At 52.6% G+C, this 14,166-nt stretch overlaps 1 protein-coding gene across 2 annotated transcripts in view; it reads right to left on the reverse strand.

The window, feature by feature from the left end:
• RNF212 (ring finger protein 212) overlaps positions 1-14,166 on the reverse strand; it is a 129,594-nt gene that overhangs the window by 19,059 nt on the left and 96,369 nt on the right. For both annotated transcript variants that reach the window (XM_037829217.1, XM_037829218.1), the window contains exons 6-9: positions 12,074-12,126; positions 11,918-11,978; positions 9,619-9,664; positions 4,462-4,525 (exon numbers count right to left, since the gene is read on the reverse strand). In XM_037829217.1, the coding sequence (XP_037685145.1) occupies positions 4,462-4,525; positions 9,619-9,664; positions 11,918-11,978; positions 12,074-12,126 (224 nt within the window). The remainder of the gene's footprint in view (positions 1-4,461; positions 4,526-9,618; positions 9,665-11,917; positions 11,979-12,073; positions 12,127-14,166) is intronic.

Here is a 14,166-nt window from a genome sequence, read left to right on the forward strand (position 1 = left end):
ATCAGGGCATAAGAGTGTTGGGATACATCAACTAGTGGGAATTGGTTAGACGATGGGTTTCTGTAGGGAAAAGTAAGACCACAGGGTTCCTGGGGGCAGTTTATGGAGTTTCCTTCTCATGTGCTGCAGGTCCCACCTCTCAAATCCTGTAAAACTAACCCTAAAACCCCCAACTTCACAGGTATGGTGAGAGCCCAAGGCAAAAGGCAAGGGAAAGAGCTGGGGTAGCCGCAGGGCCCACTCCCCACCCTCCCACCTGGGCCAGTGGCAGCACCAGGGTTACTGGCCTCCAGGCAGGACAGGGCACCTGAGAGCAGGTGTCGGAAGGCCAGGGCAGTGCCCAGGAGCAGCCCGAGGGCCAGGTCCCCAGGTGAGGGCACCCCAGGAGAGCTTTTCTGGCGACTGTGCAGACAGTATCAGCTCTGATAGGACTCTCACAACGAAGGTGAACACACAGCCCAGAACCACCCAACACTGTAAACGGCAGCCTCAAAACACCAGGGAGATGGTGTTAACAGGAGAGGCTGGGCAGGCCTCGAGAACAGCTGTCCTCGCAGAGGTGGGCTGGGGACGCCACAGTCATGAAAACCAACTAAAAATGGAAATGAAACATCTGGTCATGAAGATGGGGAGTCAACAAATGGGGTGGATGGCTGAACAGACATGAGAAAGATGAGCTCAAGTTCTCTCACAGCCAGCACAACAGGACTGAGATGAGAAAGAAGAAAGAAGAGCTCACCGACATGGAGGAGATGACAGGGAACCCAAAAGGAAAGGACGGAGAATGGAGGCAAGGAAGAACCCAAAGAATGACAGAGAAAACTTTGCAGGCCAGCAAAAAGCTGAGTGGTCACCCTGAAAGGGCCCTGCGCTGCCCTCTCTGTGGGGCAGGTAAGAGCTGACACCGAGGTGTGTTACGGCGGAGCTTCAGAATGCCAAGGTGAACACATACCCCACGGCTCCCAGATGAAAACCCATCACCCAAGGATGGCAGAGGGAGACGCTTCAGGGCTCCGCTCCCCTACGGAAGCTTTGAACAGTGAGTGAGAACTGACAGAAACGGCTTCCTCACAGCTCTAGTTAAAGGGCCACAATCACAAAGCGAGTGCCGAGTCGGAAAAAAGGCCACATAAAAGCGGGAGGACCGTGTGGCACCCCATCTGGCCCGTGCCCTACCCCTCAGCGGCTCAGCGTGGAGCTGGCCTCATTCCCAGCGCAGATCCCTGGTTCTGGTTCCAGAGAGTGCAGAGCAGCCCCCGTGCACACGCTGGGAGCACGCCTGCCGGGCCCAGTCTGTATAAAGGATTATAAACCACCAAACAGAACTCGCTGCCCAGAGCTTCTGCTGCATACGTAAGGTGGCCCCAGAGCTCTCCTACAGAACCCGGTGGGGAGCAGCCAAGTCGTGCATGCCTGGGCAAGGGACTGGTGGCTGTAGGACACAGTGACCATGAGGAAACTGTTCCCCAGGGAAAAGGGGACATTTGGGGGAATTCCAAGGGCCACGTGTGCATGCTCAAGACAAGGTGCATGCTCGGAAAGGACCAGGGAGGCCCCTGCGCTTTGGCCTAGAGCTATTCTCTAAACTCATCATAGGGATAAGCCCCAAGGAGAGCACTCACACAGGTCAATATGCAAACACTGGGAAAGGTGTTTTCTTTTTTTCTTTTTTGTTAGCTCCTGGCATTCCTGGAAAGCTCTCTCATAACACTAGCTGGATACAAGCTTAAGGGAAAAATGCCTCATAGTCTAAATTCCAGTGATAACACATTGAGATAAAATGTTCAGGTTTCAACACAAGATTACAAAACATACACAGAAACAGGGAGTGATGGACAAGGCAAAGAAGACTAAAGCATCAGAAACCATCAGTGAGGAAGACCAGACCTGGGACATTCCAGACAAAGAGGTTTTTTAAAATGGTCCTAAATATGCTCAAAGAACTAAAGGAAAACATGGACAAAGAGCTAAAGAAAACCAGAAAAATAACAAATGAACACAAAGAAATTATCAACAGAGATGTGAAAAACATGAAAAGGAACCAAACAGAGCTGAAGACCACAGTAAAAGAAATTAAAAATTCCCCCGAGGAGTTCAATAGCAGATTTGGAGCAGGGGGAAGAAAGAATGAAAGCACCTGAAGGTAAGATAATTGAAACCATCCAGTCTGAGGAGCAGAAAGAGGAAAGAATGAAGAAGAGTGAACAGAGCCTGAGAAACCTATGGGACACCATCAAGCATAATATATGTATTGTGGCATCCCAGAAGGAGAAGAAAGAGTGGAGTAGAGTGAATATTCAAACAAATCATGGCTGAAAACTTCCCAAATTTAGCTGGTGACATGAATATACATACCCAAGATGCTGAACGAGTTCCAAACAGGATAAACCCAAATAGACCCACATCATGCCATGTTACAATCAAACTGCTGAATGCCAAAGACAAAGAGAACTCTGCAAGCCACAAGAGAGAAATGATGTGTCACGCTCAAGGGAGCCTCTGTAAGATGAAGTGCCAATTTCTCATCAGAAACCACGGAGGTAAAAAGACACATTTAAAGTGCTGGAAGCAAAACCTGCCAACCAAGAATTCTATATCCTGCAAAACTGTCTTTCAAAAATGAGGGAGGGATTAGGACACTCCCGGATAAACAGAAGCTGGGGACTCGTCACCACTAGAGCAGATCTACAAGAGATGCTGAAGGGAGTTGTGCAGGTTGAGAGAAAGGACAACAGACGGTGGACTTGGAGCCACGCGAAGAACTAAAGAGCCCCAGTAAAGATAATGAGAGGGGCAAACACAAACACCCATATGCTTTATTTGTGACTCTGCTTTTCACTTCCTACAGGATCTAAAGGGCAAATGTACAAAATGTAATGATAAATCAGTGGTTTTGGACTCAATGTATAAACGTGTAATGTGCGACAAGAACTGCATAAAGGTGGGGGTTGAGGGGATGCAAGCACGGCTGGTTTGTGCTAATGAAGTTCAGTTGGTATCAAAGCAGAAGAGACTGTTACAGATTCAAGATGCTAAATTTAAGCCCCAAAGTAGCTACAAAGAAAATATCAGAGAATACACAAGTTCTCAGATTCAGAAAATAGAGGACAGGTTACCAGGGGTGGGGGACAGGGGCAATGGGGTTAATGCAAAATGAGCGTAGGGTTTCTGTTCAGGAAGAAGGGAAAGTTCTAGTAATGGATGCTAGTGGGGGCACCACTAAATTGTGAATTTTATTTACCCCCTCGAATAGTATGCTTGAGACAGTTGGGAAAATTTTTGTTTTAAATATATATATATATTTCCACAATTTAAAAAAAGAAAGAGAAATTAAAGAGATAGTAACAATTAAATACAATACATGGTCCTGGATGGGATCTAAGGACGGAGGAGAAAAGGCTCAAAAGGACATTACTGGGACATAAGAAAAAACTGGAATACAGAATGTAAGCTTTAAATCAATGTTAAATTTCTTGAATTTGTTAACTGCACTAAAGGTGATTCCAAGTAAGCGACTATCCTTGTTTGTAGGAAATGTACACGGAGGCATTATGTGTTCAAGGAGTATGATGCATGTGACCTGCTCTCAAATGTTCAGAAGAAAGATGACAGATACACAGATAGACACACAGACGGATAGATGGATACGGCAGAGGTGGCAAAACAGTAAAGTTGGTGGGTCTGGGTATCTGTGGGGGAGGTAGGGTAAGCTGTAATTCTCTGTATGGGGTCAATCCTAGTTTTGGAAGTGTCTTGTAATTTTGAAATTATTTCAAAATACAAAGCTAAAAATATTTTTAAAAAACATAATACCTACAAAGGAATGAGATCAGGCTGCTCTCAGACTTCTCAACAGAACAAAAGTGCAACAGGACGGTGGCGCAGTGGCTGCAAAGAGCTGAAGGAAATCACTCTGACCCAAGACTGTCTCCGCACACCCAGGGTGGCCCAGCCTGGGGGCGAAGCAGAGACACCATCAGAAATGTCATCAGAACATCCACCACCTGCTGACTCGGCAAGAATAAAAATACACCCGAGAAGTGGGATGCAAGACACAATGGTGGGAAAGAAAACAGGAAATCTTAATAGTTGAGGCTATACAGGCTTTATTCTAAGTATAAACGTTTCCACTACGACACTAAGGTCAAACTCCCAAGGGTGGGGTGCCGGCTGAGGGTGCACCGGGGAAAGGAGGGCGTGTGTGGGAAGGCCGCGGCGGGGAAGGGCCCAGGGAGGGGGCGAGCCGCCAGGCTCCCCGGCCCCCTGCCCTCCAGTGGAAACAGAACCATGAGCAAAGCCGGCCATCTGATTTCTGTTCAAATCCAGGAGGGCCGCCGAAGTGGGACACGGTCCTTAGGAACGCTCCCCATCCCGGTAAACCCAGAGCTCCGGGAGCTTGGGTGGAACCTCACCTTTACGGGCTCTATCTTAATGAGCGTCCACCTCGGGTTGTCTACTCACCCATGCGTCCATCCTGCGGGGGACTGATCAAAGAGATCCTTGTCGGGCCAGCTGCTGTCTCAGGCTGCATCGTGGGGAAGGAAACCGAGAGGTAAAGTTGCCAAGCTGCCATTATGAGAAGCGCCGTGGTTCTCAGGCGCAGCCCGCCCGGGACCTGCAGTCCCCGCCCAGCCTGCAGTCCCTGCCTGGTCCGCACACCCCGCAGGGCCACGCGCCTCTCCTGCCCTGAGGGGAGGACAATTCTGGGGGCCCGCAGGCCTCACACGGTGAGGGATGGAGGAGGCCACCGCTCAGAAAACAGAAGTTCTTGACTGTGGCCAGATATTTGAAAATCCTGAACAAAGCTTCATTTTGGGATCATGATTCTGTCACTGTAAGAGCCAGATGCCGACAGCCATGGACGCGGGGCAGTGGAGCCGGGGCCTGGCGTGAGCAGCTGGCACACCAGCTCTTCCCACTCGCTCAATACCCCAGGGGCTCCCAGACAGATTGGGCACCCATCCTCCACCATCCACCTCCACAGCCACAGCCCTGTCCTGGCATCCTCCCCCGGCTTCTGCCCACACCCAGCCCCTCCACCTGAGCCCCCGTCCCAGCAGACCCTCCGCTGCTGCGCTCCTTCCAAAACACTGCTTCCCAGCATCCACCCCAAGGCCCTTCGGCCCTACAGGGGGCCTCAGTTCAACAGTCCTCCTGTCCCCCCAGCTCCGAGACCGCCCTCCGCCAGCACGTTTACCCCAGGCCTGCCCCTGGGCCCACAACCCCAGCAAGGCTCTAACCCTGGTGAACCCCGGCTGCCTTCCATGCTGTCCGCATGACAGCGGCTGCCACAGATGCCAAAACCACACAAGGTTCTGCGTGGCCTCGCTTCCCGCTGGGGCCATGTTTTGCAAATGCCGCCTGCACTGCTGGACAGTCAACATCAGCTGCTCATAAATGAGCTTCCCCACTTGGCACTGCCCCAGCCCTCCTCAAACTTCCACACCCGCTCTTCACCCTCCACTGATGCCCTCAGCACACGCCAACCAGACAGGGGCCTCCTACTTGCACCTGGGCACCTCCCTCGCCTGCTACCCACTGCAGATGGCAGAGGCATCCATGTTCACCAGGCAGCACCCTCCTCGGGCTCTGGAAGCTTCCTCATTTGTATGCTCAGAACTGCTCCATCCCATTGTTTCTGGATGATCCCTGTCTGCTAGCACGCCTTCAATTAGCTCATCTTAATGAAACCTCCCTGACCTCACATCCCTTCCAGCTCACGTTCCACGTTGCAGCTCCATTTTGGAGTAAAGCTCCTTGAAATCCTTGTCTGCTCCTTGCTGTGTCAGAGGGCCTGGCCAGCCATGCCCACCACAGGGGCTCCGCCTTTGTGCTGACAGCCAGGTGCCCAGGGCAGCTGCTGCTCACCTGGCAACCAGAGCACTGCGGACGGGCCCTGGACATGGATGGTGACATGCTCAGTGCCAAATGCACAATGGCCACTCACACCAGTCTGGACACTGGACAGCGATCACCCTTCCAGCCCCGTGTGTGCATCACTCGCTCACACACCAACCAGCTTCCTATCTGTGTCTCCTCCTCAGCGGCCTCCTGCCTGGGTGCCCACTTTGAGACCCTCCTCTCCGACTTGCTCTCACATCACCCCTGGGTATGTAAAGTTCATGCCAACTTTAATCAACCTGATACATTGAAACTTTAACAGAGAAAAATTATTTCCATGAAGTGAGGACCAAAACCACTCAAGTATGAACAGATTAGCTAAATTAGTTAATCCCCTCCTCTCCCTTAGCCGCCACTAAGGAAGGATTCCCATTTGCCAGGCGAGTTCCTGAGCCGTGTTTGGGGCAATGTGGTAATGGGTGAAGAGGGGGTGGTGCCCGAGCTGCCCCAGGCTGCGGGGGCTCCCACAGGCCTTGCAGAGCCCCGGCCACGGGGCAGACCCTGCGCAGGCGGCAGTGGGCAGAGGGACTGAGGGTGCACCCGTGAGCGCTGCATCACCCCTCATCGTGCTGGGCTTCCACCCTGGGCTTCGTGGAGTAGGATACTGCGTGCAGGCTGTATACAGGAGTACGTTTTGGGAGTTACCATCTAGGATTTGGGGGTGTCAGCCGTTGTGCTTGGCTGCACCCGGAGTTCAGTGGCTGCTCTAGGCCCACATTCAGAGATTTCGCTCTCACTGCCAGGCGGTGAAGAGCAGGACCAGCTGCGATCCTACACCGGGGTGCCAGAGAGGCCCCAGGGGATGCCCCAGCATCAGGAGGCTGTTTTGGGGTGAGTAGACATGCAGTGAGAGAATGAGCCTCTCTGAGATGACGCCACACAGCCAGCTCCTGACTCAATTCCAAAACACATCCTCAATGCACAACAGACCTTCCCGAAACCCTCTTCCTCCTGGCGCCTTCACATGTCGCCATAGGATGGCAGCCGCCCCGCAACCTCTCCCCTGCCCTTGGCTGCCAGCCCCATGTTCGGCTCACCCTGACACCTCCCTGACCGTGTGTGCAGCCAGCACAGTGAATGGGCACGGTTCGCAGTATGGAATCGAAGGGCAATTTTATTGTTGTCTCCCACTGTCTATTTAAAACTTAATCAGTCAAGGACGTTTACCCACACCAGAGAATGAAAGTTCTGGCTCCCGTGACTTTTCTGATGTCAGGAAAAATTGTGAAAGACTCTGAAATGGGCAAGGAGGTTACTGGGCACTCCGGCAACGGAAAAGGAGGTGCTGTCTAAAGCAGCCCTCAGGGTTACTGGATTCCATGGGGCTTGTGTCTGTCTTGCAGCGACTTCACAGAAAACGAGCAGTGACGCAAACGCTTCTTGTCCACCGAGCACCAAGTGAGCCGTGTCTGGTGATGCAGGTGCCCACCACTCTGAGGAGGAAGCCAGCTTTGCACCCGCCAGCACTCTCACTCCAGCATTCCCGACGCCGTGACGGGTCTGCTCTTTGGATTCTCCTTGGAACCTGTTTTCACGTTTTACTGGCTTCCTTCTTTAATTAATGAGTTAAATAAAATCTGTGACAAGCGTTTACTTATGTTTGTATAACTCAGAGCTTTACCTTTTAGAAAACTCTGCAACGCTGGTCACCTGGACAAAGTGGAAAGGCCTGTGCTCCGAGGAGCCTGACCCCGAGGCCGTACGGCCAGGCCGGACTCTCCATCTCCGTGTCCACCTCCACAGGACAGAGGCCTCCTCTGCCTCGGCTTGGGCCTGTAGGTGGCCGCCGCTTCCAGGCAGGATGGTGCAGGGGGCTCTGCTCCCTGAGCCGCCTCTCCTGTGTGCTGGGGGCTCCCCACCAGGTGGGCATGGCCCCTCCTGGGGCTGGCTGCTTGCGCCCTCACCTCCGACAGGCCCCCCTTGGGCAGGAGCCCTGGCACTCCCTCCCAGGCTGCCCCTCCCGGGGCACGACTCCCTCCCCTGCAGCAGCAGCTCACGTCCCTGCTCTGCTGCCGAGGGCCCACCGCCACCCCGGCCCCTGGTCAGAGGGTGAGCCCCAGTTCCCTGCGCCTCCCTGACACCCACGCTCAGGCCTGGGCTGCTTAGGGAGCCCCTCTCATGCCACGCTGTCAAGGGGGACCCCCGGCAGAGAAGCAGCTCTCGTCAAGGAAACCTCTCCATACACCCACTCCAGGGGTGAGACGGAGTTTCAGGAGGCGAGCAACTGGTTTCAGACACTTTCTTTAAAAATGTACACTTTGGTCTAGCCCACTGCCTCCTTCTGCTCACCAAGTTCTACAGAACTCGGCCACGGCCATGGCCACTTGTTTGCACAGCCCACGGTGCATCTGCGCGTCATGGCACAGCCTGCTGGCTGCAGCCAAGACTGTCCAGCCAAGTCTAAAACAGCTACTCCCTTCCCCGTTACAGAAAATCTCTGCTGACTTCCGGTCTAGCTCTCACTTTGGAATTTCAAAACACTGAACAGCTTCCTGGTCTCTGCCTGAGATTTCCGATGTGACACCCGGGACAGGCGACTCATCTGGCCCACAGTCTACAGGGCCCGTCCTACCCCAATCGTGCACCTTCTCGGAGGAAGCCAGGACGCTGCCCCGCGGGAGAAAATTACTCCACACTACACCAGGGACAAGGACGCTGTGAATGCTTCTCACCCTCCAACAAGGCCACGAATGGCGCCCACACTCGGTCCCAGCTGGTGCTGAAGTACAAACACAGGCAAGAAGGCGCCCCAGTGGCCTGCAAGCTCCCGGCAGAAGCGGAGTGTGGGGGTGGGCAGGGGTCCAGGGCCAGGGAGGGCAGGGGCGAGGCCGGGTGCCTCCCATCGGGAGGCTTCAGGGCTGGCCTGACTCGGACCTGGGGTGGGGTGGGCAGGCGGGGAGTGGGCGGGAGGCTCAGGAGCTCTACCCTCCTTTTCGATAGCGCCCATCCCCTGCCCTGGGAACCGGCCCAACTCCCCCCGCTGCGCCTGCATAGCAGCGTCCACTCTCGGCTCCCGGGATGACCAGCTGAGCTCACCTTATGAGATGCCCGGACAGTGCGGCCAAGAAGCAGTGAGCTATGCAACGTGACCCCAAAGGAGAGTACAAATTAAACACAGACACAAATGACCAACAGCTGAGTGTGCACCAGACACCCCTGGAGTTCAGAACACACTCCCCCGCCTGCGCGACATCTGGAGGCACCTTCCCCTCCCTGACTCGCTGTCTGAGGCCAGCCCGAGCTACCCCTGCCTCTCTGGGTTTGGGGCCTGGGTCTCTCTGGCCCCATCCTCTGCAGTTGGAAGCTGCCTGCCTACAGCTTTCCCAAGAGTCCTTTCCTTTCAAACCCACTTCCTTCTCTGGGCGATAGGGTTTTGTTCTGATTTTCTTTGACAGGGTTTTGGTTGTTCCTCGAGCTGCAGGTGAGGGCAGGAGCCCATGGGCCTGCCCCACTCGACCCTGAGGTGCCGCTCCTCCGGGGTCCTGGGCCAGGGCAGCTCCCAGCAGGGCGGCTGGCACGGCCCACCTGCCCTGGCTCCCCCTGTGCCCACCGCGCTGCGGCTGCTCCAGGTACTGTCAGGCCGGACCTGGGTTAGGCACCAGCTCAGCCGCCAGTGAGGAGACCAAGCCAGGGAGGCGGTGCACGGAGGGCGCAGAGGAAAATCACCACCACCACCCACTGGGGCCTGGGAACAACTGAGGAGACGGCTCTACTTACTTTTCTCACTGGGGAAGGGGTAAGATCAACGTCCATCATCTGTACCCTGTGGAGCAGACAGTGAAACATGTTAACCCAGCTGGACCTTGTCCAAATGGCCTAACATGGCCTCAGGCACACCTGGATGTACCGAGATCTGGGAACGTCCTGAGGCAGCCCCTGGCTCCACGGCACTGTCAGGACACACGGGGAGGCAGCCGGGCCGGGGCACCGTGCCGGGTACGCTGCAGCCACGGGACAAGGGACAAATTGGGACACCCCCATGTCCCTTCTTCTCCTTTTTTTTTTTTTTTTTTTAGCTTAATTTACTGCTATTTATAAAACTTTGGGACCAAAAGAGAATGGCACATTCTTTTCAATCATCCATGAAACATTTACAAAAATGACCCCTCTTAGGTAATACACACCCACACTCATAAAATTGATAAATTCCAAAAAGTATGGAGGTAAACTACAAGAAGAAAGAGCCAGAAGAGATGAAAATGGTTGTCGAGGCCACAGTATAAAATGAAACAAAACAAAAAACTAAAACTTAAAAAACAAAAGCATATCCAAACTTAAGTACTTGGAAAGAAAAAAAAAAATTCTTCCAAAGAATTCCTGTGATAAAGAAGAAATAAAACCTGAAATTACTGAAAATTTAGGAAAGAATGATAACAGGAGCATTACTTACTGCGACCGAGAAATTAGGATTTAAGGGCTGCTGATGATGACCGACATCATTACAGAGACATTCCTTTTTACTTTCTGGTGTACTAGAGTAGACAGAGGGAAATACCTGGAACCTGAAATGTCATCCAGCTGCCTCAATCTCTGATAATGACTGTATAGCCTTTATCTTGTGCCTTTGTGATTGTAAAAACCTTGTGACTGACTTTCACTTGTACCCATTTATCCAATTTTTTCACTTTAAAGTCTTATGATCTAAGTCTTAAGCCCAGAACTAACCCACCCCAAGTCCAAAGTTATCTTGATAACTGAAGCCGTATCTAACCAAAATGGGCCGCCTGACATGCGCAGTAGCTTAGACTTTAACCCACACGTCCCCTACACCTCATTATAACACTAAAAGTGACGCCCATCATCACAGTAAAGCCGTTTTCTCACGTACTTTCTGTGACTCTACATGTAACCAACCGGTGCCTGCTCAACAACTGCATCACCTCTAATTACATCATCTGGCCCATCTCCCTTCCTAAAACTCTAGCGGAGACACACTGTCTTTAAAATTAAACACAAAACCCCCTCCAGAGCACGGAAGCCGCCCACCTGCCCGACTGGCCCCCTCCCCTGCTCCCCCTCTCCCCGCCTCCTCCCTTCCCCGACGCTGCAGCTCTCACTCCTGCAGGAGGAACTTCTGACTCCTCTTGGCTGCACTCACGGCCTGGCCCACCAGTGCTGAATGAGACTGAACTCCTTCGTTCACCAGCACAAAGCTTGGTGGGGAGACGTCATTCGGGCATCCCCACAGGGGAAACAAGGCAGAAAGAGGAAAGAGAACGAGGGAAGAAGCGAGAGAGCACTTTCCAAAAGCAGGTGCAAAGCAAGTGCCCAGGTGTCAGGGAAAGGGCGGGCGAAGCAGCAGCAGAGCGCGAGGGACACCACCACCAGCTGCCTCGAGTGACCACAACCCAACTCACTCTGAGGAGGAATAAGGAGGAGGAAGGCATTGGCTCCCACAGCAGAAAGCTCCATGGATGGAGCTCCCCCACCCTGCAGAGGGGGGACCGGCCGAGTCCAGCTGTCCTGGAGCTGGTGGGTCTCTCTTCTCTGACGGCTCCACATCCCCACATGGGCCACATGAAGGCCCCAGGCCACCCACTCTGGCCACAGGGCTGGCTGCTTGTGCCAGGGGAGGGGAGGCCAGCAGGCCACAGGGAACCATGTCCACTGGGCCACGGTCACCCCAGAGGCCCTTGAAAGCTCACACACACGTCTTGTGTGGCATTTTAGCAGCCTTTTCTCTCCTTAGCGTTCCTTCTACACTGAGAAATGAAGCAGCACCTGCACAGCTCCCCCCGAGTCCCAGAAGATGCCCCCCAAGCAGCTCTGCCTTCCCTATTCATTCCTCCAGCCCCCCTCAAGGTAGGTACTCAAAGGGGCTGGAATCCAGGTACATGACTGCATCACTGAATGTCCAGCGAACCGTCTGATATCTGGGTTCCTTAGGCTCAGGGATCTGGATCGTGGACTAATGGGATGCGAAATGTAGGAGGGTCTGAAGGAAGGACCCATGAAACACAGACGCTGGAGCAAGGGCTTCGTAAACAAAGACCAGCCCTACCAGACACATACACACCTTCCGGACGCTGGCAGTTTAGGTGGTGGGAACACATGTCCATTTGACTTTGCTGAAGGAGCTATGATAAAAAAATCTTAATGTTAGGCATTATTTAGTGTATTTCAGCAGCATTAACCTTTAAATTCTTCCCCTTTTAGGCACTATTTCACTTACCCGATACCGAGGTTTTTATTGTGTTGAAAGCTGTTTGTTGCAATGGTCTCATACTAAATAGATGGAGAAAAGGAATTGAATTAAACCATAAAAGTTTACTTTCAACTAATTTATTCCAACTGAAAATATAAGAAGACTCTGAAATAGCTCAATGTATTTATCAGTCTTGCATAAGGGCATAGCAAGTTGGCCAGTTCTCCAAAATGTTCTACAAGTCTGACTTCCCCACCCTCCCCAACCTTGAGAGCAAAATGAAACCCGCACTCTTACTATCGACATGACTCGTTCTGCAAAATGGAACTGTCGCTGGGAAAATGGCCATCTGCAGGTGTGAAATCTACAAAATGAACTCACGAGTGCAGGAGATGCCAAGTTGTTAAACAATTTTTAAAAGTCACGAATGAAGTGCCGCCGTGGAAAGCCTACTTGGTTGCTTTCTAAAGTCTATGGAAGTTCTGGATCTACCTCCGTGACACAGTAGGGAGTGGGGATGGTGGCAGAGACGCCTGCCTGAGGCCAGGGGCTGGCACCCCAGCTCAGAGCCTTGCTGCGCTGCCCAGAAAGCTCCTGCCGTGGGTGCCCCATCCTGGTCAAGGGCATGCCCCTGCGTGGTCCCCTCTTTTGTTCAATGCTGTCACACGAGGGGGATGCAGCGATGTGGAGGAAAAACTCTCCTGGCCCCTGGGAGCCCAGTCTGGGGATCACCCCGGCACAGAGCAGGTAAAACAGGGGTTCGCTAACTCACATCTTCAAGGGCCTTCCAGGCACCTTTTCCCGCTTGCACCCCTCACCAGCTTCATTTCTCCCTACTGCGGCCCTGTCCGTCATGTGGATGTTCACCCTCTAGCCCTCGCTCAAAAAAGGTGAGCTTGCTGAGGATGGGGAGCTGCCAGTTCTGCTCACTCTGAATCACCAAACTGGGAGCCACCCTGGGAATACACGAGGTGCTCAATACAGGCCTGAGGGAGCCACCCTGGGAATACATGAGGTGCTCAATAGAGACCAGAACGGAGCCACGCAGGGAAGACGCTAGGTGCCCAACAGAGGCCTGAGTGGGGACTGGGCGGTGAAGGGCCACCGGCAGCCTGTCTTCAGGAGAAAGATACTGTGTTGATGCCGCCTTGATCTGGACATTTTCAGACTCGGAACCGTCAGCTTGTCGCCTACGCAGTTCCCACTGCTAAAAGCCCGCCCATTTCTGGGGTATTGCGTTCCGGCAGCCAAGCTAACTAAAACAAGGGTGACAACTGGCATCCTCGCCTTGTAGCTGATCTTAGGGGAAAGGCTTCTAGAATTTTAACCATTGTGTATGATATCTGCTGTGCGTTTTTCATAAATTCCCTTTATCATGTTGAAGTTCCTTTCTATTCCTAGTTTTCTAGTGCTTTTATCACGAAAGGATGGTGGACTTTGCCGAATGCTTTTTCTGCATCAACTGAAATGATCACGTGGTTTTTTTCTCTCATCCCACAAATGTAGTATATTACATTGATTTTCTTATGTTGAAACATCCTTACATTCTTAGAATCAATCCTATCAGGTCATGGTGTATAATCTTCTTGACCATACTGTTGGATTTGGGTTGCCAGTTGTGCCGGTTTGTATATATTATGTCCCCCAGAAAAAGCCATATTCTTTGATGCAGTCTTGTGCGGGCAGACGTATTCGTGTTGATTAGATTGTAATTCTTTGATTGAGTGTTTCCATGGAGATGTTCCCCACCCAACTCTAGGTGATAACTCTGATTGGATGATTTCCATGGAGGTGTGGCCCTGCCCATTCAGCATGGGCCTTGAATAGCTTACTGGAGCCCTATAAAAGCTCAGACAGAAGGAGCCAGCTTGCCACAGCCAAGAGGGACAACTCTGAGGAATGAACAGGAGCTGAGAGAGTAGCTGTAGCTAAGACAGACATTTTGAAGACAGCCGTTGCAAGCTGATGCAGACATTTTGGAGAATGCCATTTTGAAATGCAACCTGGGAGCAAGCAGACACCAGCCACGTGCCTTCCCAGCTAACAGAGGTTTTCCGGACACCATTGGCCATCCTCCAGTGAAGGTACCAGACCGTTGATGCGTTACTTTGGACACTTTA

Source organism: Choloepus didactylus, chromosome 3, assembly GCF_015220235.1.
Source record: "Choloepus didactylus isolate mChoDid1 chromosome 3, mChoDid1.pri, whole genome shotgun sequence".
NCBI lineage: Eukaryota > Metazoa > Chordata > Mammalia > Pilosa > Megalonychidae > Choloepus > Choloepus didactylus.